At 30.8% G+C, this 27,469-nt stretch overlaps 1 protein-coding gene across 3 annotated transcripts in view; it reads left to right on the top strand.

Moving 5' to 3' along the window:
* The window catches only part of LOC126894997 (uncharacterized), a 104,383-nt gene that overhangs the window by 2,446 nt on the left and 74,468 nt on the right, over positions 1–27,469 (top strand). Inside the window, exons 3-6 of one of the 3 annotated variants that reach the window (XM_050666445.1) lie at positions 3,515–3,683; positions 3,934–4,155; positions 6,042–6,138; positions 8,093–8,117. In XM_050666445.1, the coding sequence (XP_050522402.1) occupies positions 3,515–3,683; positions 3,934–4,155; positions 6,042–6,138; positions 8,093–8,102 (498 nt within the window). In that variant the 3' untranslated portion in view covers positions 8,103–8,117. Of the gene's footprint in view, positions 1–3,514; positions 3,684–3,933; positions 4,156–6,041; positions 6,139–8,092; positions 8,118–27,469 lie in introns of those variants that run through there. The other 2 variants (XM_050666446.1, XM_050666449.1) reach the window with 2 other exon arrangements.

Raw genomic sequence — 27,469 nt, 5'->3', positions numbered from 1 at the left:
TTTTTTTTTTGTGTCTGTTACCACTTTTTCTCAGCTCTCGCCGAACGGATTTCTTTCAACAATACGTCAAAAGATCACAAATCGTATCTAGTCGAAAACATTACTCTTAAAAATTGAAATAAATTCCCCCATTTCCCGTAAATAAGGGAAACCTCCAAAAAAATTACAAATTTAAAAATCGCTAATTTTCGAAATTTTTTGAATTTTTTTTACTAAAATGTGCTGTAACTTTTTCAAAAATGAACATATCAATATAATTTTTTTTTTATAGATGCTTGATGTCATTAATTATCATTTGATATATTTTTTTTGTAAATATGACCCTTTATCTGCCCACAGGGGGGGATTTAAAATGACAATTTTTTCAAAAAAAATTAACTTTTTCAACTTAACTTTTGAAATTGTTCTGGAAGGTCTGACACTTTTATAAATATCTTAAATTAATGCTAATGTAATATGCTTTAATTGAAAAAAAAAAATTGACATCTGGACTAGTCTTCACGGCGAAAATGCGAAAATAGACAATCCAAGTGCACAATGCGAAGAAGTTTCTAAGACTTGTTAAGGTTGTTAACTTAATTTTATTAAATGAGAATGTGCATATTTAAATAGAATATTATAAAATTAAAAGAATAACTGTCTGATAATAAAATTTAAACGAGTAGAGTAATTGACGCGCACATAATTACAAAATATTACTGTAAGCTGCCATTTATTCGAACAATCCCCAAATCTAAATTTATTTTTCTGAAATATCTTCTAATAATTTTCTGTAAAACCTAAAATTTTATCGTTTGATTATTTCTTTCAAAATATAAATTTATGAAAAAAGAACATATTTTTAATGGCTATTTTTTAGCTTCGATGCGAATTTGAGAAGGTATTGGTTTTACTATGATGAGTTTTTTTTTTGTGTCTGTTACCACTTTTTCTAAGCTATCGCCGAACCGATTTTTTTCAGCGATACGTCAAAAGATTACAAATTGTATCTAGTCGAAGACATTACCCTCAAAAATTGAAAAAATTTTCCTCCTTCCCCGTAAATGGTGGAAAAATCCAAAAAAAATTATATATTTAAAAATCGCTAATTTTCGACATTTTTTCAACTTTTTTTTACTTGAAACTGTCATAACTTTTTTAAAAATTACCAAATCAATATAATTTTTTTCATAAATGCATGATATCATTAGCTTTCATTGGTATATATTTTTTATAAATCTGACCCTTTACCTGCCCAAAGGGGGGATTTAAAATGACAACTTTTTTACAAAAAATTAACTTTTTCAACCTAACTTTTGAAAGTGTACCGGTAAGTCGGGTACTTATATATTTATAAAGAGTGACCAAAATCTTGTAAGACACTTATTTTCTCAGAAACTATTGATTTAAAATTTTTGTAAATATAAAAATTATTAAGTTTATTAAACTCTACAATAATATGAAATTAAATAATTTTTTTTATCCCTTCATGGATAAAAATATTTATATATAATTTTTTTAAATGGGAACCATTATTTTTTATTTTATAATATGATAGACAAAAAAATTACAAACGATTTTGTAATTATAATTTTTTTTATCCAAACAACCGTTTACGTTTTATAATTGTTTAAAGATTTTGACTTCCAGAATAAATATTGTCATTTATTACGTTTCATAATATCGGTGGCAGTGCAACCGATATTTTTGTTAGATTCTTTAGTCTTACAAAACCATAGACTTAGCTATTAATAATACACAAAAAACCCGGTTTGAATTTATTATTGTTATCACTCATTTAGTGCGTAGTAAATTTTTATAGCTAATTTACCTGTCATAACTTGATCAATAAAATTTGATCTATGCAACAGCAAATAAAAATAATGACTTTTTCATTTAATACAGTAAAATGACAATAGAAATGTGGCCTAAACTCACTGAACTTAAACATGCTGTAATGGACGAACGGTAAATCGAATAAAAAAAAATATATGAACAAAATTGTTTGTAAATTTTTTTTCTATCATATTATAAAGTTAAAAATAAGGGTTCCCATTTAAGAAAATTATAAATAAGGATTTTTATCCATGAAGGGACGAAAAAAATAATTATTTGACTACATATTATTGTAGAGTTTTTTGAACTTGATATTTTTTCTCTATAATAAAATTTGAAATTCTCAATATTTTTTGAGAAAATGAGTGTCTTACCAGATTTAATCACTCTGTATTTTAAGTTAAAGCTAATGTAATATACTTTATTTTGTTTTCACGGTGAAAATTCTCGAATTTATATTTTACATTTTTAACTTTATAATGCTATAACTTATTGAAAAGTGTATGGATCAATGCAATTTTTTATGAAAAATAATATTTATATCTCTTTTATTCGACATAATTTATCTTAATCAGGATATAAATAAGGAAATAGTAAATCATGTAGCTTTTGTAATAATCTACCAATTTTTTTAAAATTAAACTCCATCTAATGATATGTATCGAAGCATTTTTTATGATAGTGATTTTAAAAACTGTCAGATATCATTATACTTGACTCAACTATGCCATGTGTCCACTTTCCCGTGACCCCACTGTACTGTTTTATTTTAAATATATAGCTACAAGTAACGAATTCTTATTAAATATTAATTATTAAAAAAATTGTGCAGTTTTACACCAAATTATTTGATAAAAATAAATATCCTAGATATTAGTATTTTAAATGACAACAAACTTATTAATCAGGCTCACATCACATAAAACTTCTAATTGAGAAGAAATGTTTGTTAAATAACAATTTTATTTTTGGAGTTATTAACATTTTAAAATATAGGTTAGAGAATAAATGATGTTTCTATTATTTTTATGACTAGGCATTCTAACCCATACTGTTTAGAATGCCTAATTATAAAAATTAGTGGAACAAAAGTTGTTATTGACCAGTCATTTTTTTTAATTAGATAATTTTCAAATATTAAAAATAAAAAAGTAGTTAAATTGTATGTTTTAATTTGTAAAACTGACATTGACATAGGTTTAAGGAGTAAAAAATAAGAAATAGTGCAATTTTAAAAAAAAATTAAAATTCACACATAAACAACCTATACATTATTAAAATGAAAATTTAGTAATATTTTTATATTTTTTATGGTATTGCATGAGATATTGTAGATGTCAGATAATTTTCTAATTTAATATTGTGGAGGTTTTTCCAGTTTTTGGCAATAATAGTTTTCACTAAAATAATTACAGGGGTTTTTTTTTTTGAAGTATTAATTGAGAAAATCGGTCTAGCTGAATTTGCGTAAACACATAATAACATGACTTTAAAATATTTATGTGTTCTCCTAAAGTATCTTTAAATATCATGTTATTAGTACACTTGTATACTTGCATAAACCAATGCGCAAACCAAAATAATATCCTACTAAAAACTAATTTCTCAATGTTTTATTATATTATAAGATTATATTCTAATTTAATTATTTTCATAGTTTTAATAAACCAGTAAATAATTTAGTATCGTTTATTATTAGAAAAACCAACCAGTGACATTTTATATGATGCAACATATATTGAATGAGTTTTTTAAAGTTTCTGTTGAAAATGATCAATTTAAATTGAATAGAAAAAACGAATTAGAAATTACACCAAATATAAAATTGTATAGTTTGTTACAAATAGAAAACATAGCGGAAGAAACAGGTAATTGAGATTTAATTTTTTTAATTTCGTGTTCATATAGAATAGATCTAAGTGACAACTCTTATCAAATCCAATACAATTAAAATGTTATCAAAATATACAAGAATTATCATTTAGATCTATTCAACCTATTATTCTAATTATATGAATAATAGAATTTTAATGACTTGCTATTATTCTTAGAATTGTTAAGATGTGAATTAGTGTTACTTTATGGTATATTTAACAGATATTTTTGGTATTTCCTTAGATGAAACTCTATTTCCAAAATTAAAACAATACTTTTATTTACTTTACTTAAACGGAGTTCATCTTCAAGTTCAATTTCAAAAAAATGATATAGCGAATTCAGGCAAAGTCGTAGAAAATAGCGTTGAAAACATTTTGGTGAAAAATGATTTATTTCCTAATCCACGTTCTATGGATGCGATGGTAAAAAAATATACAAAAATGAATGAATTTAATTACAAAGGTAATAATAATAACTTTTTATGAAAGTTTTCAACAATAACTACGTTCAAAATTTATGTTTATTCTATGCCGTTTGGTTATCGTTTTAAATCATTTATTTTTCTGAAAATAATAATTAATATTTAATAAGAATTCGTTACATGTAGCTATATAATTAAAATAAAACAGTACAGCGGGGTCACGGAAAAGTGGATACATGGCATAGTTGAGTCAAGTATAATGATATCTGACAGTGATTAAAATCACTATCATAAAAAATGCTTCGATACATATCATTAGATGGAGTTTAATTTAAAAAAATTGGTCGATTAATCCAAAAGCTACATTATCTACTATTTCCTTCTTATATCTTGATTAAGATAAAGTATGTGGAAAGAAAGAGATATAAATATTATTTGTCATAAAAAAATTATGTTGATCCATACACTTTTCAATAAGTTAAAACATTATAAAGTTAAAAATGTAAAAAAAAAATCCAGAATCCTCACAGAAAAATTGCATTTGGTAACTATTTTCACCGTGAAGACAAAATAAAGTCACTTATACACTTTCAAAAGTTAAGTTGAAAAAGTAGATTTTTTGTAAAAAAGTTGTCATTTTAAATTCTTCCTAGTGGGCAGGTAAAGGGTCAAATTTATACAATTTAAATAATAGGTAAAGGCATACATCTATAAAGAAAAAATTATATTCATATGTACATTTTTCAAAGAGTTATGGCAGTTTTAAGTAAAAAAAAATCTAAAAATTTAAAGGAGAGGTGCCGTAGTGCATGTAGTTTGCTGACGTTATAGTGTTAATAGAAGAAAATTAATTGATTAAATTAATCAAAGGCAAGAGGTGTGGAGATCAGCTGTTGAAGAAAAGGATTTAAGAATAAGTGGAAGTAAAACAAAGTATATAGAGCACGAGTTTGATAAAGGACAACACAAGGTAGGTGAAATAAGGAGATCAATGACAATAAGCAATGGCGTGATTGGAGAGGTGGAGAGTTTTAAATATTTAGGGTCAGTTGTACAAAAGAGTGGTGGTATTGACGAGGATGTATGACACAGTATTAAGTGCGGGTGGTTGAAGTGGAGAGAAGAGTCTAGTGTCTTATGTGATAAAAGAATTCCAATGAGGCAAAAAGGTAAATTCTACAAGACTGTAGTAAAACCAGCTATGATGTATGGTTCTGATTGTTTGGTGGTTGATAAGAAAGTAGAGCAGAGAATGAGTGTAACAGAGATGAGAATGCTTAGATGGATGAGTGGAGTGACTAGAGAAGATAGGATAAGAAATGATTATATTAGAGGAAGTATAGGTATAGCGTCAATCGTGTATAAGATGAGAGAATATAGAATAGGATTGTTTGGTCATGCTATGAGGAGAGAAGAATCGGAAGCTGTAAGAACAGTTATAGAAATGAATGTTGAAGGAAGAAGAGGTAGAGGAAGACCAAAAAAGAGATGAAGAGATGTTATTGAATTCGATATGAAGACATCTGATGTGAGCGTAGAGGATGTGGGAGATCGTGTCTAGTGTTAGATTAGGATAAGGGTAGCCGACCCCAAGTAGTTGTGATTAAAGCGAGGAAAAGAAGAAGAAGACTTTTATAAAATTTCAACTTATCCCTTGGTAAGGATTACTTGCTGAATTAAGCATTTTTAAAGTAAAAGTTGAATTTAGGAATACAAATGTTTTTTTAATAGAGTATTTTATATATGTTGCAATTTAAAAATTTTAAAAACATTATTCTAACAATTAAAATTACTAATGGCATCTATAAATTTTATACTCGTCGATTTATCCGGATAACTCCTATATTAATAGTTCACAAATATTTCTTTTGGTGATTCTTAACTACTCGTGCATTGTTAATTATATTATAATTTTATTTCGTTTCAGAATGGATAGAAAAATTTAGTGATAATTATGGAGGAGATAAATCTATTTTTTGGACTTATAATGAGGAAGCACAAAAATGGGAAAAAAAATATCCAAAGTAACTTCTATTTTAGTACATGTTTATAAAAATCTAGTAAAATTTCATTAAAAATATATGTTTCATAAAATATTTATTCATTGATTTACATCAATCTGTGTTTGATTTATAATGTTAAATAAAAATATTAAATAACTTATTTTGTGAACATTGTTACCATTATCAACGCTAATACATACTGACACTTCGACTGAAAAATATCCTTTTATATCTAATCATATTATCTTCTAGTAACGTTATCACTACGTGTTATTATCACATTTTGCTAGTTTACGCTAGTTGAAAAATTAATTTTGCAAAGCATTTACTATCCATATTAATTAGATTATTCTTATTTTTAATCATTTTTTTAACCTCCGTTATTTTAAGCTGTTTGTAATTATTTACATTCTTAATTAGTTTTATGATTTTAAAGGAATAATGTAGTGTAAATAAATGTTTAGTCTCAGGTGATTTATTAATTTCGTGATTTTTAATGTTTCTTAATAGTTACTCAAACATAGGTTCATGTTTTATTTTGTTTGTCCTACTTAAACTTGTCTATTGTATTTTATGAATACTCGATTTCTCCCTTTATCTTCTATATCTTTAGAGTTACCTATTAAATCTTTTAAATTATTTCTTTAGTTGTTACTAAAGTAATACCATAATTCTTGAAAATTCTAGCCAATTCATTTAAGATGCTCGCATAATATAAAATGTGTGGGATATGCTGTTACGAGAGGGCGTTTTGTTCCATATTGTGTAGAGAATGGCAACGCCATTCACACTACCACAACCGGTTATGCGAGAGACTCAATTACGTTAGATGATAACGTATACGATCGTTGCATGACATTGAGTTATTGTCGTTCCATGTTTGCGTGTCTGCGTTGTCGCTACCAGCTTTACTCATTTTGCTACATGGCTCAACGTAGCTTGCGAGCACATAGTCGTTAAAAAACGCAGATATCATCACTCTTGTGATCGTCGCACCTTTATGTTTTATGTTTATCGCCTTTGCCATACTTTTATCGTGAAATACAATCGTACATTTTAAAGTACTGTTCGTGACAGTACGTTTTGACTGATTTAATTACCATACTAACGACTTCCTTCACTTTCCACTTACATTAATCGGTCATCATCATCATCATCATTGTAAATGAGTAGTTATTAACAATATTGTTTTGTTTTGTTTTTATTTTAATCTTAATAATTATTTTATGTTGACGCCATTGTTACATTAGTATAATGTTCCCCCTTATTCAAACTGATATATTTTTTGGTTTATATTTCTAATAGAGTTATTCGTTTATATTCTTTAAATACATTTTACTAATTCCATACAGTCCACTCACAACTACTTTTTCCTACATGATTACAGACAACAAAATTAGCGAGCGTTAATTAACCAACACGTTTCGTTTAAACCATAAATTGGTGATCTAATTACTTTTTGTTCTCCCACGCTAGTGAGTGCCTTCGTCTCTTCATATCAGTTTAGTTCTGACTTACGTTTTTGTTATACCCATTAAACCTAACTATTTCGATTATAACCTCCAGTTCTTTATCAAAATATATTTTATTAATTGAAATATTAAATAATCCGTTAACCATACAATTAAAAGTACCATTTTGTGTGGTCTAAATTATTAGAAATGTTACTGAATGTGTGTGTGTTTTTCACAATGTTGTTTCCTTTAATATTTTAACTAATAAATCCAAAAAAGGTAATTTTTTCTCTACATTATCAAAAACATTATTGTTCATCGAAAAAAATAGTGACACTATTAAAAATAATAAATTTTAAGACAGGAGAAATATAGTTTAAAATCTATTTATACTTAAATCTTTTAAAATAAAGTTGACACCTCTTTAAGTTATGTATCAATTTGCACTTTAATTATTTATATTATATTTTTGAGAATGTTAACTACCCGTGTATTGATAATAATATTATAATTTTATTTAGTTTCAGCTAAAAACAAAAGACCATGCTGATGTTTTCAAATGAAATAAATCTATTTTTTTAACTTATGATCACAAGACACAAAAATGGAAAAAAAAATACCTGATCTAATTCTTTTACATAGTTTATAAAAATATAGGGAAACTTTATTAAACATTTTTGTTCCACAATACATTTTTTTCGTTAATGTTTATATTTCCTTACATAAATTAACGTTTGATTAATAAATTAACTTGTGTGTTTAGTGCAAATATGTTTTATATTAATTATGTTTATAAACTTCTATGGTTACGTGACCAGAGAAATACATAATCAAAAACATCATTGTTCAAAAATAGTAACAAAATAAAAAACCCAGCACGGGGGGTCGCGGCACAGTAGTGACGTGGCATATATGGATCAAGTATAATGATATCTGACAGTGATTAAAATCACTATAAAAAAAAAACGCTTCGATGCAAATCTTTAGATAGTGTTTAATTTTAAAAAATTGGTGGATTATTCCAAAAGCTACATGATCCTAATTAATATCCTAATTAAGATAAAGTATGTCGAATGAAAAAGGGATTATTAAAAAATATTATTTCTTATAAAAAAATTATGTTGATCCATACACTTTTAAATATGTCATAGCATTATAAAGTTAAAAATGTAAAAAATAAAATCGATAATTTTCACATAATAATAGCATTTGGTAGCCATTTTCACCGTGAAGATAAAATAAAGTCCGAAATTTTTTTTTACCATAATAAAGTATATTACATTAGCTTTAATTTAAGATATATATAAAAGTGTCAGACCTTCCGGAACACTTTCAAAATTTAAGTTGAAACAGTTCTACTTTTTACATGCATTTTTAGATTTGAACCCCCCTCGTATATAGGGAAATGGTCCGATTTAAAAACACAGTATGTCAAATGAAAGATGTATATGAATACTACCCTTCATAAAAAAATTGTACTGATCCATACATTTTTCAAAAAGTTATAGCATAATAAAGTTACAAATGTAAAATACAAAATCGAAAATTTTCACACAAAAATAGCATTCGGTAGCCATTTTCACCATGAAGATAAAATAAAGTCCGAAATTTTTTTTTTTCATAATAAAGTATATTACATTAGCTTTAATTTAAGATATATATAAAAGTGTCAGACCTTCCGGAACATTTTCAAAAGTTAAGTTGAAAAAGTTAATTTTTTGTGAAAAAGTTGTCATTTTAAATCCCCCCTTGTGGGCAGGTTAAGAGTTAAATTTATGAAAAAAATATACCAAATGAAAGGTAATGATATTATGCATCTATATAAATAAAAATTATATTGATTTGTTCATTTTTAAAAAAGTTAAAAAAAATTGAAAAAATTTCGAAAATTAGCGATTTTTTAATTCGTAATTTTTTTGGAGGTTTCCCCCTTTTACGGGGAACGAGGGAATTTTTTTCAATTTTTGAGGATAATGTCTTCGACTAGATACAATTTGTGATCTTTTGAGGTATCATTGAAAGAAATTGGTTCGGTGAGAGCTGAGAAAAAGTGTTAACAAACACAAAAAAAAAAAAAAAACACATCTTAGTAAAACTAATACCTTCTCAGCTTCGCATCGAAGCTAAAATATATATTTTACAAGACAAGTGAAATAGAGTTGAAAATTCTATGCTAGATTAATTTCTCATAAGACACCATATATCAATCTAAACAAAAACCATTTTTTAAATCTTCATAAAATTTTCTATTTATTATATTTATATTTGTCTAAATTTCTAAAGTTAAATAATTTATGCCCAATATCTGATGACCATTAGTTCAGCTAGATTAAAATCAGTTCATTTAACGTATTGATCATCAAAATTGGTCTTGTGAAAACAGACTTAAAAAACGTCAACATCATTAGACCAATGGCTTTTTAGTTTCACGTCGAAACTAAAAAAAAAAAAAAACAATAAATAAGTTGTTAAAAAATTACTCAATTTAGTATATTATAAAAATTGATTATAATTGAAAAAATTCATTGTTAAGTTAAGGTGAAACTTAAAATAATTTTTTTAGAAATGGTTTATACAGTAACCATTATGTTACCGAAAACTTTGGAATACTATAGAATGGCAGTAGAACACAAAAATATAGTTAAAAAAACTAATAAATAACAAAGTAAAATTCAAATTTGTAGTTTAAACCTTTTATCATAACAAACCTAATTCGAAAATATATACTTTAAAAACATTACAAATGAAAAATTTTAATTTTCAATATGAAGAAAGTTTAATTAAGCGACTATTTATTTGTTAAAGGGGTTTTTTTTTTTTAAATTGTATGGGTAATATCTTTAGTTGTAATAATTTGATGCATCGTTAAAAAAATTGATCAAAAAAGAGTTGATAATAAATAACAATGAATAAAAAATACAAAAAAAAAACATATATTTAAATAATTTAATCATGAATAAGAAATTTCTTCTCATAAGTGTAAATTTCAGTGATATGGTCCTTAATATTCATTGAAATTATTTAATTTAAATGAGATAAAATTCATACAATTTTGAATGTTTTTCCACCTCAAAAAGAATTAGGAAAAAATATAAAAATAAGACATTCGTCAGACGGGTTCGTACTCCGAGCATGAAAATCTGAAGTGTAACTGATTCAAATACTGTACATTATACATGTACTTAGATAAAAAGGAAAATTAAAGCTTTTAAAAATTCAAAGTCTCTTCTTTAACGCAGTAGGCAATATATTCAAAATAAGATTTAATTTATATTCAATTTAAGTTAGATTCATGTAACTTTTATAAAAATCGTAAGATTCATACAATGGTAAAATGTTGTAAGGTATTTTAATATAAAAATTTTGTAGAACTATAAAATCAAAAAATATGAAATCGAGAATTTAACACAAAAATATCATATTTTTAAATACGGTAGCCATTTTCACCATCAGGATAATATAACAATGTTAAATTACAATAAAACAAATAAAACAATGTTAAATTACAATTTTATTTTTTTTCATATTAAAGTATATTACATTGGCTTTAATTTAAAATATATTCAAAGTTTCAGTATTTCGGGAACATTTTTAAAAGTTAATTTTTTGTAGAAAATTTCAATTTTTGAGTGTTATGTCATTGACAAGACACGATTTAAGATTTTTTAACATATCGTTTATCAAAAACGGTTCAGTGAGAGCTGAGAATAAGTGGTAACCGACACAAAAAAAATACACATCATAGTAAAATTAATACCTTCACAGCTTCACATCGAGGCTAAAATAGATAATTAAAATTTTGAGTTTTGTCAACATTTCTTGCCTATATATATATCACATTTATTCAAATATAATGATTTTAATTATCTATTAAATAAATCTTTGCAATTTTTCGATTTCACCTCTATCATAATATATTTATTCTGATAGGGTGAATATGTGTGAAAAAGACATGTAAGCGTTATTCATTGTGTATGATAGTTTGACTCTTTACTAAATGTTTGATTATAATTTTAAAACTTACTTTCTACAAAATTAAATTTTTTACTTCATAATTAGTTAATACATCAACTAAATAATTTTCACACATAAATCTGAAAATAATGCCATTTAAATACAAATATTATAGTTATAGTATAACATTTCAATTAAAATTCACCGGCATTACTTAAAAACAAAATCTTAGAATAAGTTGTAAAGATGTATTATAATATCATTTTTGAAACTTTTATAAAATTTATACCAATTAAGTCAGATAAATTACGTGACAAAAGGTACCAATCATATTTTGTTTGAGCATTAGTAAATTTTTATTTTTATCGACTGCGTGTTNGAAATCTCCATCCATCGACTCCCGTTTCCGAAATCTCAGCAGCAATTGAAGAAATTGGTCATTCTGTCAGACAAGTCACCAATATTATTCATCATCAAACCAAAATCCCATTACCACTGTTCTTTGTAGACCTTGAGATCGATGAGAACAATAGTGATATATTTGATGTCACATCCATACTTCACACAAAAATAAAAGTCGAAGAGCCACACAAACAACGACAGATTCCCCAATGTTTAAATTACCAATCTTATGGTCATACTAAAAGCTATTGCAGCTATAGTCCACGCTGCGTTAAGTGTGGCGGAAATCATCTCTCCACGAACTGTTCCAAGTCACGCGAAACTCCTGCCACCTGCGCACTGTGCAATGCCAACCATCCAGCAAACTACAAAGGCTGTACTGTCTATAAAGAACTCCAGCAACGACGTCGCCATCCCATGAGCTCCAATCATGCCCGTCTACAGCATCCACAACAGCCTCAACATCTTCCAGTTGACCAGTCCAACTACCAGCCAGCTAATCAAGAAACTTCTCACACCACTAATAAACCTAGTACTCGATCATACGCTAATGTAACAGGTAACGGCACCACTCAAAATAATACTGATAATTCTTCAACCAATGTTGATCTCATGCTTACCAAATTCCTAGATGAACTTAAATCAATAGTTAACCCCTTAATAAACCTCCTGACCACTGTCATCACCAAACTTATTGAATCCAAAAATGATAAATAATTCATACACCTCTAATTCCCTCCTAATCCTACTTTGGAATGTCAATGGACTTAAAAACCATAGAAACGAACTCCTTATCATTCTCCAGGAAATAAGAATAGATGTAGTACTTATATCTGAAACTCATTTTACCAATTTATCCTATGTTATCTTTCCTGGCTACNTTTATCCTATGTTAACTTTCCTGGCTACCACTCATACCGTGCAAATCATCCAGACAACTCTGCCCACGCTGGTGCAGCTATATTTATTAGAGCTTCACTCGCATATACTCCATTACCTAACTTCCATACAAATCACATTCAATCGTGTGCAGTTTCCTTATTGCTCAACAATGTACCTATTTCCATAGCAGCGGCATACTGCCCTCCTAAACACAAAATCTCACCGGATCAATTTACTGAATTCCTAACCACTTTAAATAATAATTATATAGTTGGCGGTGACCTCAATGCTAAACATATTCAATGGGGCTGCCGTGCCTCCAACCCTAGAGGTAACTCTCTCCTTCAAACTGCCTACCACTCTAACATTTCAATTCTCGCTCCACCTAATTACACCTATTGGCCCACATCTCGTCATAAAATGCCTGATATTCTAGATATCTTTGTCGCCAAAATTCCAAATAGCCTACACACACAAACTCAAAATTTGTTAGACCCATGTTCAGGCCACTCACCTGTCTTGCTTTCAGTAGATTGCCAACCTCCCGATAAACTCAATTCATCGATGCTATCTCAATATCGAACAGATTGGGAAAAATTTGGTCACACCTTATCTGAGAAAACTGATCTAAAACTTTGTCTAAAAAAATCATCCGACATTGATGATGCTGTTAACCTACTCACAAAAAACATTCAATCGGCCGTCTGGGAATCAGCAATCCAACCTCCTCCAAGAAAGACTGAATTTAATCTTCCTATACACATTAGGAACCTCATATCACTGAAACGTCGTGCACGAGCAATCTGGCAACACTCCAGATACCCATCTGATAAGCGTCACTATAACGCCCTTGCACTAAAACTTAAACGCCTCCTTGCTAGTCATAAATCTGAAGCTTATGCAAACTACGTATCTTCACTTTCACATAATGATGGTTCACTTTGGAAGGCCTCTAGAAAACTTTTACGTATTCAAAATCCACCCCCTACTCTACGTAACGACGATGGTACCTGGGCGGTCTCTGACCAAGATAAATCAAACATATTTATGAAACATCTAGAAAATACCTTCCAACCGCATTATAACATTTTATCACCCAGCAAAATCCAAGAAGTTGAAAGCTTTATCAACTCTCCACTGCAGATGTCCCCTCCTCCTAGAGCCTTCTCCACTGGTGAAGTTTACTTTAATATTAAAAAGCTCCCAGGAAAAAAATCCTCCGGATTTGATCTAATAACTGCAGAAGTAATCAAAAATTTACCTAAAAAATCTATCTTATTCCTAACACAAATCTACAATACAATGCTCAGATTATCTTATTTCCCTATTCTCTGGAAATACTCTACTATAATTCTCATATTAAAACCCAAAAAGCCCCCGGACTCCCCGACTTCTTATAGACCAATCAGTCTTCTCCCAATACTTTCAAAGTTATTCGAGAAACTCCTACTAAAACGTATCATACCCATTGTCGACACTGCAAATATTTTACCTAACCCTCAATTTGGCTTCCGCAACAGCCACTCCACCGTTCATCAAGTGCACAGATTGGTAGACAAAATATCCTATGCCTTGGAAGAAAAACTCTATTGCACTGGTGCGTTTCTGGATGTCTCTCAGANGCACTGGTGCGTTTCTGGACGTCTCTCAGGCCTTCGACCGCGTATGGCATGCTGGTCTTTTATATAAACTTAAGACTCTTCTCCCTAGTCACTACTATTTAATCCTTAAATCCTATTTAGAAGACCATCACTTCTCAGTGCGAGTAGATTCCACCTTTTCTGCTCCTACTTTAATCAATGCAGGCGTACCTCAAGGTGCGGTCACAGCTCCCCTCCTATTTAACATATATATATCTGATCAACCTTCTTCCCTCCATACGCTTGTCGGTGACTTTGCCGACGATAAAGCTATCTTAGCCTCTAGCCTTGATCCTCATTTAGCCTCTAGGTGGTCCTGAATATAGNTTAGCCTCTAGCTATATTCAGGACCACCTTCACCTTCTCCAAGCCTGGTACAAGGAATGGGGAGTTAAAATGAATGAATCCAAATCGATCCATTGTACTTTTACACTTCGGCAAGGAGTGTGCCCGACCCTCCTCCTTAACAACCAACCCCTCCCCACTGCCCAAAATGTACGCTACCTTGGAGTCAACATCGACCGTCGACTTACCTGGTCAGCTCACATTAAAAATAAAACTCGAACGCTGAACGATCGTTTTCGTCTTCTCCGGCCATTCCTAACTTCTAAAAATATCAAACTACCTACTAAATTACTGCTATATAAACTACTACTCAGGCCCATCTGGTCCTACGGTTTGCAACTCTGGGGCTCAGCCAAAGTATCAAATACAAACCGTATACAAAGGTTCCAATCCAAAGTCCTTCGCGTCATCTCCAAAGCTCCCTTCTATGTTTCAAATGATACCCTTCATTCCGACTTCAATTTACCCACCGTCACTAAACTAGCCAAACTCCACTACAAACGATTCAATAACAAGTTAACACATCATTCCAATCCCCTTATTGTCCAACTATCATCTGCAACTATTCCAGGAAATCCCCACAAAAGATTAAAAAGACAGTGGTGTCGTGACCTACTTTTATAATTTAAAAAAAAAAAAATGTATATGTATCAATCCAACTTATTATCACTATTATTAATATTATGTTAGGACTAATACCTTAAATTTAAATTAATATTCATGTTGAAGTACCTCCGATGGGAGGTCTCTTCAATCAGTCTCTTCTGTCTGTTTTTTTTTTCTTTTTATGTTATCACTTAAGCTTATTGTTCATTATTGTAACAGATAGCGTAATAATTAAAATTTTGTTAAAAAAAAAAAAAAAAATCGACTGCGTGTTACGACGGTATTTTTTTTCTTCATTCGTCACGGTAAGGTGTTTTGATTTGTTTATATGTACCGGTAAAGATAAATTGTATCGTATACTACTTCGAACTGGCTCATGGGCGGCATTTGTGTTGACACTCAGCCCGCCCTGATCCCTTCTTTCTTTTTTGAACGCTGCTATGAACTACTAATCTTCATATTACACTGTCACCTATTGATAAATCATAATTCACATTTGTCTTTGTAACTTTCGTTACTGATTAATACAATTTTATTGAACCCAACTCTACAGACAAGTTGGAACGTTGCCATCTGACCGCCAGGTCAAGTACAGGTCGATTTGTCAGGGAATAACCATAGTCAGAACGGGTAAAACTATTTTCAGACTGCTATCTTAGCTCATTTCGATAAATGGCCCTACGTAACTTGCGATCACGTAGTTGTTAAAAAGCGCTGATAAATAGCCCTTGCGATAGTTGCATTTTTGTGCGTTACTGTTTATCGCCCTAGCGATACGCTCATCGTGAATTACATTCGTACATTATAAATAACTGTTCATGATTGTACGTTTTGTCTGGTTTAATTGCCATACTAACGACATTAATCGACTTCCACTTGCATCAGCTAGCCATCATTGCCATTGTAGTTATTGATATAATGTTTTGTTTTATTTTGACGCCATTGTTTCATTAGTATTAAGTTTCCCTAATATTCACACTGATATATTTTTAATATTTTTTGGTTTATATTTTTATTACAGTTTATTGTTTATCTGCTATAAATCCATTTTATTCATTCATACAGTCTACTGCCCTACTTCTTCCTCCTACTATACTTAGCCGTATGACTTAGAATAAACGATTGATGAATAATGGTTTCGAGAAGAACATTGTATGTGTGTTTTACGTTGAAATGTTGAATACGTGAACCGATTGCTTTAGTGACGGACAGTACTGATTACTAAAAGAATGCATAGGTACGAAACAACGAGGGAGCCAATGTCTGTTTTTTTTATTTGTTGACTTTAATTTCAGACGAGGCTTTTCGACCATTTGGTATTTTGCCTCGTGTCAACTTAACTTTTTTTTATTAATCAAGTCCCCTTAATTTAACTTAGCAATAAACTATTTTTCTTGCACGTTCCATCTTTATTGGACATTTGTAGTATTTTGTATTTCTTACTCTTCAAATATCATCTTTCCCTAGTTTTCACGGTACAGGCAACCTCTTTGTATCATAGTTGAATCATAGTTTTGAGACAACTATCACGAGGTTTTGGTGTACATCAACTGTCATCGACTAAACGGGCAACAGTTACATCTTCAATTAATTTATAAGTGTACGATTATTTCTACTTATAATATTTAGTTGACATGGTCATTTATTAAAAATTATTTTCTTTCTTAGTGGCTCAATTAATTATAATAAAAAAATCAAACAACTTATTTTTTGTTAATTCACATTATTTTTGAACATATTAAATTAATTTTGATGCTTAATTTTCCATTTTCCTTTTAAAATCCTACACAAGTTTAGCTTTATTGTTTTGATAAGTAGATTAGGGACACTCATTATTTTTTTATGACGCCTTGTAAGGAACAGAGTTATTATCCGTTGTGGCGAATATTTAAATAATAACTTGTACCTTTATAAAATTGCCTCAGTATTTATTAAAAAAAAAAAATGAGGGGTATATTTTGTCACGTTATATATGGTAAAATAAAAACTAAAACAAGTAACATAAGTTGTAAAAACTTTAATGTACAATTACTGACAACTAATTCAAATGAGATAAAATTCATACAAAATTTACATACATAGTATTTAAGTTGATATCATAAATACAATGAAAAATGTATGGGACTTAAAATATCTGATACTTAAATAATTAACATATTTATTATTCAATGTGCGATAACAATCAATATGTGATAATTAAAGCTTAAAATTACTACAAATAAAAAAGTATATCAAATTTATAAATTCAATATTATTTATGTGTCAAATTTATAGTTAATGAATTCATTCTTAAGAAGCAGTTGGTCAATTAATGATATTTTACGAGAATTATTAAAATAAATAAAATTAAAATATCAAAAATGTATCAGCAACAGCATAACATAATAATTTTTATTATATAAATTATTTGTTCTATTTTAAATTTAAGACCGGCTTTAATTTAATATTTGAAGTAAACTTTTGTTTTTAGCTTCGATTTTAAATTTCCGAAGCATTAATTTTTTTGTCATAAATTGGCAATATAATGTAAATAATTAATAAATAGCATTTAGTTGAAATTTATTTTTTTTTATATGAAGCATCGTTATAAAAATAATTTTATAAATTAAAATAAAAAAAAATAAACCTAAAAATTTTAACTATAAATTATTTTAATTTCAAATTCCATACAATTTTTCTCTAAAAATTTTGGTGTCTGTCTAATTTTATATTGCTTTACAGTGAAAATTACCCTGTCAAATATTTAGCTATCTTCTCCTTATAATTTAAATAAAAGTTACATTTTTGAATTTTAACTGCTAAAACGTGTGATAATATTTAAATAAATTATACATTTATAAGTTATTATTTTGTAAATATTAAATATTATTCAAAATTTAATTAAAGTTTCTATAATTTTATAAATAATTGAATACATTTACTATTAATTACATAATTTAAAAATATTTGAATAAAGAAAAATTATATAAAAATGCACGATTGTGAGTTGATATTGTTTGGGAAATTATTTCAAATCAGTTTGTATAAAATCTTAATCTAATTAAACAGTTACGATCTTTAAACGTCGGGGCATAAATTACTCAAATTTAAAACACAGATTTTTCAAATATTTTGGCAAATAGGGTTTCATCTACATATAAAAACCTGAACATAAATTTGTTCAAATAGTAATGTACAAATAGTATCATATTTTATCATTTATAGATAATCATTATTATTGCAAAGTGCTTAAGTAAATATAAAAACAACTTTTAAATGAAGAATTTTTAGTATTATTACTCATTTTATTTGTGGAATAGAACATAATATAATTCTTATATCTTATACAATTTTATCGTGCTTCACAAATCATCATTTTATATGTAATAATATTCAAATTTTTCTCTGTTAAATGGTTTTAAAAAATACTTAATTAATTACTTTCGAAGTTTAATTAGTCAACTATATTATTGCAAAATTTATTTTCCTCATACAGAATAATATTTTCATTTTTCAAAAAATCTAAAACTACTGATGTTGAGACGAATTTTGAATCATTAGTATACTTTAGTATCATTAGTATTCATTAGTAATGAAACATTTCAATATTTTATCATTATTTTCGTATCTAATCGAAGACATTACCCTCAAAAATTGAAAAAAATTCCCTAGTTCCCCGTAAATGGGGGAAACCTCCAAAAAAATTACAAATTTAAAAATCGTTAATTTTCGAAATTTTTTCAATTTTTTTTACTTAAAAGTGCCATAACTTTTTCAAAAATAAACATATCAATATAATTCTTTTTTATATAGATGCATAATATCATTACCTTTCATTTGGTATATTTTTTTCATAAATTTAACTCTTAACCTGCCCACAAGGGGGGATTTAAAATGACAACTTTTTCACAAAAAATTAACTTTTTCAACTTAACTTTTGAAAATGTTCCGGAAGGTCTGACACTTTTATATATATCTTAAATTGAAGCTAATGTAATTTACTTTATTATGCAAAAAAAAAAAATTCGGACTTTATTTTATCTTCATGGTGAAAATGGCTACCGAATGCTATTTTTGTGTGCAAATTTTCGATTTTGTATTTTACATTTTTAACTTTATAATGCTATGACCAATTTTTTAAAATTAAACACTAAAGATTTGCATCGAAGCGTTTTTTTTTGATAGTGATTTTAATCACAGTCAGATATCATTATACTTGATCCATCTATGCCACGTCACCACTGTGCCGCGACCCCCCTGTGCTGGGTTTTTATGACTGATAACGTCTCTCGCACTACCACCACCGGTTGTGTGAGCGATTCATTACGTTGGATGTTAGTGTACGTGATTATTGTGTCTCGCCGAACTATTAACGGTCCCTTTTGTGAATTTCGCGTTCTCGACACCATTGCTAGCCCTTGTTACGTGGTTTTATGATACACCTAACTCATAGTCCCTTAAATGGATTAAACACCCTGGTGATTCGTCGTGGATATAGAATTTCTATACCAGTCTATGCCATTGTGCGCCCTTCGTGTACATAACAAGTGCCTCCGTTGTATCGACTACCCTTGTAGTCTTCAACATTTTAATGTAAAGTATTCCAACTGTTCATTTCTCACAGTCATCAGTCATCTTTCATCTATTGCACGTTACACAGTTAAGTTTTTATTTGTTTGTAATTATTATATTATATTTTATCTATTTTGTTCAGAGATGCCTAGTTGGCCATTTTAGTATTAACTGAACCCCCCAATACACAATTCTATGATAGTTTATATATATATATATATATTGTTACTTTAATATATAACTTCTCATATTGTAATTCATATTATTTTATTTGGTGTAAGTACCATCCTTTTATATTACAGTCCACTCCCTATTTCTTTCTCCGGCATAATTAGACAACCCAACCGGACGTTAACTAACCCGCATATTATAACCGCGCGTTCCGTTCAAACAATAATATTGGCAATTTTTAATTATTGTATTACATTTTTTTACTTAAATGTAAAGTGGCTATTACTCTTACATTCTTTTAGTACATTTTCAATTGAAGTGTTATCATTCTCAATCATAACTCTAATTATTAAGTAATTCAAATTTTTTTTTATTTTCCATTGTCACATTATCTTTATCAATTTTATTTGTTAGGCTCTTGATAAATAACTGATTAAAAAATTTCTTAAGTTCAAAGCAAATATTTTTCAATTCAATATCAATCTATATTGCTTAAAACATTATATTCATTAAAAAAATGTATTTTTATATTGATTTTGCTATTACTTTTATCCGACTAATATTAAACAAAACAAAATATACTTATTAAATTATACAAAGAATATTAATTATTGAAAAGAAATATTTCACTGTATTTTTTTTTTTTAATAATTTTTATATATTTAAACAATGTTAATAGAATATTTAGCTTTGATATGAAACTTAGAAGGTATTAATTTTACTATGATGTGTTTTTTTTTTGTGTCTGTTACCAATCTTTCTCAGCTCTCACCGAACCGATTTTTTTCAACGATACGTCAAAGATCACAAATCGTATCTAGTCAAACACATAACTCTCAAAAATTGAAAAAATTTACCTCGTTCCCGTTAATGGAGGAAATCTTCAAAAAAAATTACAAATTTAAAAATAACTAAATTGAAACTGACATATTACATTAAATTTAATTTAAGAAATATATGAAAGTGTCAGATTTTCCGTACCACTTACAAAAGTTTCGTTAAAAATGTTAATTTTTTGTCAAGAAATCCCCTGTGGGCAGGTAACGGGCCAAACTTATAAAAAATGCTGATAAATACGGAACTGTTTATAAAGGACACACTGACGCGGTTAGACTAGCGGACGGACATACCGCCACGACGAACGGTACCACCACGTTTACCGCCAAAATCGCGGATGTAGAAGTGCGTTTTTCAGCGGTTATTTTAGACGACCTACATTGCGAAGTATTACTTGGCCATGATTTTCTGATTGATCAGAAAGTCGCCTGGGACTACTCAGCAGGAACAATACACTTAGGCAATAGGAAACGTACAACCGCTTGTTGGAAATCGGGCGCACGACACACGATCCGCAAACCAGATCTGACGCAGTTATATATAACCGGCGACCCACGAACGCGCGCATTATTAACACAGAGGATATGCGCAGCGGTCTTTAGCGACACGGTGGGTCGCACAAAATTAATCGATCACGATATTCTATTGAAAGACCCGACTCCTATCGCACTAAAACCGTACCTCTACCCCCTGCACAAGCAGGAGGTTATTGACGATATGGTAAACGACATGGTGGCGCAGGGGCTAATAGAACCGAGTGTATCGCAGTGGTCAGCACCGATAGTGCTGGCCAAGAAGAAGGACGAGACTTTCCGTTTATGTATAGATTATCGACGACTAAACGAAGTAACCGTTTCGGACGCGTACCCCATGCCTAATCTAAACGACATGGTCAGGAACATGAGAAGGACAAAAATGGCAAAAAACCACTCTCGACTTAAAGTCGGGTTATTGGCAATGCTCTTTAAATCAGAAAGCCCGTGNGTCGGGTTATTGGCAATGCTCTTTAAATCAAAAAGCCCGTAAGTTTACGGCATTTAGAACAAGAAGGGGCTTGTTTCAATTTCGTGTACTACCGTTTGGACTCAAAAATTCGCCTATGACTTTCGTAAGACTTATGAAAGAAGTACTTAAAGGATATCTAGATGATTTTGTCCAAGTTTACTTGGACGACATAATCATTTATTCATGTAGTTTAGAAAATCATTTAGAACATTTAGGCAAAGTTCTAGAACGATTAGAGCGACACGGGCTGACATGTCCCACCNAACGATTAGAGCGACACGGGCTGACATGTCACACAAAAAAGTGTAAAATAGGGTTTTCCGAAATTTCCTTTTTGGGCCATATTGTACACGGTGAGGGCATAGACAAGCAGCCCGAAAAACTCGAGTCCATCCGCGTCCTATCGGTCCCACGGAATATCAGGGACCTACGTAGATGTCTCGGCATATTTAATTGGTATTGTCAATTCGTCGACAACTACGCCGAAACAATAGCGCCGCTTACAAATCTACTAAAAAGGGGGACGAAATGGTTGTGGACGGAAGACCATCAAAGGGCTTTTGAACAGGTAAAAAAGGCCCTGTGTGAGTCCCCATGACTGAGTCCTCCTGACTACGCGAAAACTTTCTGCCTTCAAACCGATGCGAGTGAAATGGGCGTGGGAGCAATACTCTTTCAACACGGAGATGAACCGGGAGAGAGAAGAATCATATCCTACGCCAGTAAGAAACTTTCAGAAACGCAGAAACGTTACGCCGCCGTAGAACGAGAATGCTTAGCAATTATATGGGCGACTGATAAATTTCACCTGTACTTAGAGTATTCTCCGTTCGAATTATTTACAGATAATTCCGCGTTGACTTGGCTACACAGAGCAAAGGACAACAATTCAAAATTAACTAGGTGGGCGCTACATCTAGGTAATTTGAATTTTACAACGACACATGTACCCGGGAAACACAACGAGGGACCGGACATGCTGTCACGTTATCCGACCGCGGGGCCCCCTGTTGACGAAGAGTTACTCGACGACAATCTGGTGGGCGCACCGACAACGAAAGCGTCGGATAATACACGGGCCACTCTTGACAGTGTTTTTGCCTTAACCGAAACAAACGACGCGTCAGATAAACGGCCGTTTACGGGGGGGGAAATACAAGAGTGGCAAAACGACGATCCGTTTCTTTCATCCATCATGAAACAATTACTCAAGGGGAACGCCAGAAAAAACGATAAGGAGTCCAGCAAGAACAACAACGAATATTTTATGTTAGACGGACTTATACGCATTCGTATGGGCGTAGACACACCAGCCGTAATACCAGTAGCCAAATCACAGCGTGTGATCTGGCGATACCACGACGATGCGCTGGCGTGTCACCCAGGATGGAAAGAAACCTACCGAGCGATCAAACAACGCTTCTATTGGAAGGGCCTGAAAAATATAGTACGCGAGTACGTAAAATCGTGTGATGTTTGCGCGTGTACAAAGGCCCTAAATAGGCGTCCGAATGATCCTCTAACTTCGCGCAAACCAAGACAACCGTGGGAGGTCATTAGTATCGACTTAATGGGTGAGTACCCCAGAACATCAAGGGGAAAAACGGACCTGTTAGTAGCAACTGACTGTTTCAGTCGCTGGACCAAAGCGTACCCGATAGGCGCAGCGACTACAAAAACGATTGTAGACACGCTCGAACGCGAATTTTTCTCACGTTTTGGGTACCCCCGCGTATTGCTTTGCGACAACGGAAGGAATCTGGTTTCTAACGAAATGATTAACGCGGTAAATAGATGGGGGGCGGAAGCCTAGACCACACCTATTTAACATCGCGCGCGCGACGAAAAACGTAGTAAAACCTTTTACGGTCGGAGACGTGGTGTATTATAAAGCACACCACTTATCTAATAAACAAAAAAAATTTTGTGCCGGCTTCGCGCTGAAGTGGTGGGGTCCTGTCAGACTAGCGGAAAAGGAAGGCAAAGGAGTGTTCCTGACAGATCAAAATCCCCCACGCTAACTTCACGTATCATGTTTAAAATTAAAATAGTTGCCATGTACTACAAATTACGGCCCGAGTACGGGCCGTCGTCGATGTATAGTAGTGCTAACGGGCTGTTTTATTTTCAGCATGTCCTGTCGGAAATGTGGCGAGCGTGACGGCCTGGTGCGCGACCTCCTCCGCGGGTTGGCGGAGGCGCTCGATGTCCCGCTGGCCAGCGTCCCAGCAATCCGTGCGACGGTCGAGGCGGCCCGGAGCGCCCCGTTGCACCAGATCTTGAGGGACCAGATTGCAAATGCCTTTTACACCCGGGGAATGAAGAACGGCCGTGCGGCCACCCTTCGCGAAACCCGAAGGGCTATCGCCACCGTGCCGGTGGTCCCACGGTCTGTGCCGAGGGATGGTGGTGCCTCCCCTACACAGCGCCCGGGTACCGCTGGCGCGGCGGTGCAGCGACCGTCCAGCCCCGGCGCCCTACACCCGGGACAGAGCGGCCGACGTGGCGAGCACGTCCACCGGGACAGGCTCGGCCACCCGGCCGCCACTGGCACACCCGGGTTACAGGAAGCTTACTCCCTCCAACGCATCAATCGGGCCTTCAAGGAAAGGAAGGACCGGGAGAAGGAGGCAGCTATCCGCCCACCAACCGCACCGGCGAGTAATCGGTCGAGGAGTTTTCTTCCTCTACTTCCTCGGTCCTTATGTCATCCGTAGGTTATGGATGACCGGACCGAACAGTCCTTTCCCTCTTGCCAGCGAGACTGAAGGTTTCAGTCTAATACAGTAAGTCTTAAAAACGTAATATCAGTGACCATCCACACATTCAAGGAACATGGCGGTAAGTCTACAAATGTTTATTACTTTTATCTACTGTGTACGATACGACAATTTGTTTACAAATATCGGCCGGGTCAAGAAATAGACTGACGGCTTGGTGGTGGAGGAGTTGACACGGCACCGCCTTTTGCTCTAGGCTGGCACTCACCCATGTCTCTCTCGATATCAGCCGTCCAGCTATTAATATGACAATCGGTTGTCATCGGTCGTCACCCCGCCCTTGACACTGAGATAAGGCCGCCGCCGAATATGGATTACCGATATTGCGTTCTGTTCGTTTTCCGACGTTGACCTGCATTGGTTTTTTTTTCGCGACACACGAGTTTTTTGTCTTTGGTTGCCATCTCAACGCTGACGATTGAATAACTAGATAATTTTCATTAAAATTGCTGTTACAGTGAAAAAACATAGCTCATATAGCTTTTATGTTAATTGCTGTTTGTATTTTTTATCATTAGAAAAAAAAAAAAATATATATATATATATATAGATACTTTTATTTGGAGGCGGAATCTACCTAGTGAGATATCTTAGCAAATAAATAGTGATTATTCGATTTACACGCGCCTTAAACAATCGTAGTCGTAACTGCTGTGTGGTGTTCACCCGTACCATATTGGATTACGCGTCAACTTACTATAACAGTATACAAATGTGACAAGGATAATTATTGTAACATTTTTGTTTTTTAACAATAAATTAATAATATCATTGTTTGAGAATTGTGTCCGATGATCTTTTTTTCTTTTAATTTTTCACTCACAACTAAAAACTACTACTAGTTTAGAAGATATTAAAGTGCGCGTCATTCTTCGGTGTTCCTTACTATGTAGATTATTAATGTTTTTAATTAATATAAGCTTAGTATGTATTTTTCCATGGAGGGAAATGCTGAAAAAGTACTTGAAAATTGCAAAAATTTAGAGATATACAAAGTAATTGACTAACTAAAACTCACGTAATAATTTCAAAAATATGAAATGATATATCATTTATCCTAAAAATTATGAATATTTTTAAAATTTTATAATGCTCTACCTATTACTAATTAAAGAAAAAAAATTTCTACTTTTCTTTAACAAATATCCTAAACAAAGTATTTTAAATGACGAAATTCATGTTAAACAGACTCACATAAAAAATGTTCTAATAGAGAAATTTTTGGTTAATAACAACTTTTAAACCCTTATCTTTGCAGTTATTAATATTTCAAGAAATAGGCTTAAAGTGATGCCCCGATTTTATTATTTTAATGATTAGGATATCTAAACCATACTACTTCTTTCACCTAGATATAAAAATAATGATAGTTTCTTGTGTAATGGTTCAAAAGTTGTTATTGACCAGTTATTTTCTTAATTAGATAATTTTCAAATATTTAATATACATAAGTAGTTAAATTTGTATGTTTCAATTTAAAAAACTCTTATTGATATGCATTTTAAAAGTAATAAATAAGGAATAAAGTAAGATTTAAAAATAAAAATTATGCTTATAAAATTTTATACATTTTTAGAAAAAAATTTGTAATTTTTTCTGTATCTCAAGGCTTATTGAGATATAGTAACTCACTTTTTGAGTTACAAGCATTTTAATAGACACCATGGATATGTGACACGGCTGTAGTATGCATTATAAATATACATCAGAACAGGCTGTATCCACCCGCATTACATACTATACCCATTAAAAATTTTCGATAAATGTTGAAAAAATTTATCAAAAGTAATACGAATTTTCATTTAGATCTGTTTAACCTGTTTTACTAATTACATGAATAATAAAATTTTACGAATTAGTAGAATATTAAAAGCACTTGGTATAATTATTATATTTCTACTATTTTTAAATAAAAATTATGTTGTATAAATGTATATTAATGCAGGACTTTACAATGTTATTATATTTGTATGACTAAAAAGTTATGATAAAATAATATTAATTAAAAATTGCTGATTAACATTTGATAACAGTAATTTTAATTCCACAGTTCAATTGTCAACACATATGCATGTAGAATTTTCTGGTTCTTAATTTATTTTTAAAATCAAAAGTTCTATTTAGAAAACAACTAATCTTTATATTTATTTCTATATGTATAGAAACTTGTGATTCTCTATATTTCATTAAATAATTGCTTAAATTAATTTAACCATATTAATAATTAATAACAAAGCAAATTCATTTTTACAGAAAATTATAAAGGGTTAAATAATTTTAAATAATAACCAAACAAACTCACTTTTGAAAAAAAAAATGATAGAACTTTTTAGTTTTTACTTTTTGAGTCAAACAATTTAATTATTTAACGGATATATAAATGAATTCTAAAACGTAATACATTTTTAGTCTTACATAAATAATGTTTTTCTATAATATGTTGTTAAAAATTCATTTCTTTTTATTTAAAATAGTTTGGTTATTTATAATAAAATATCTTTTTAGTGTAGTTTTGATGAGGTACTTTAAAAGGAATTAACTACTAGTTAAAAGGAATTAACTACTATTTTACATTTCACAAAAATGAGCAGTAAAAGTTTTAACTGGTAAATAATGAATATGTAAATTGATTGTCATGTTATAATGTAATATATTTTATAAATATTTAAATTTTTCCTAAAATCTTTATTTTTCTTAGATTTACTAAGAAATTAAATAGTGTTAT

This window comes from Daktulosphaira vitifoliae, unplaced genomic scaffold (assembly GCF_025091365.1).
Source record: "Daktulosphaira vitifoliae isolate Bord-2020 unplaced genomic scaffold, ASM2509136v1 Scaffold_1, whole genome shotgun sequence".
Lineage (NCBI taxonomy): Eukaryota > Metazoa > Arthropoda > Insecta > Hemiptera > Phylloxeridae > Daktulosphaira > Daktulosphaira vitifoliae.
The sequence above is the reverse complement of the archived record's forward strand: the minus strand, read 5'-3'. Positions and strand labels throughout refer to the sequence as shown.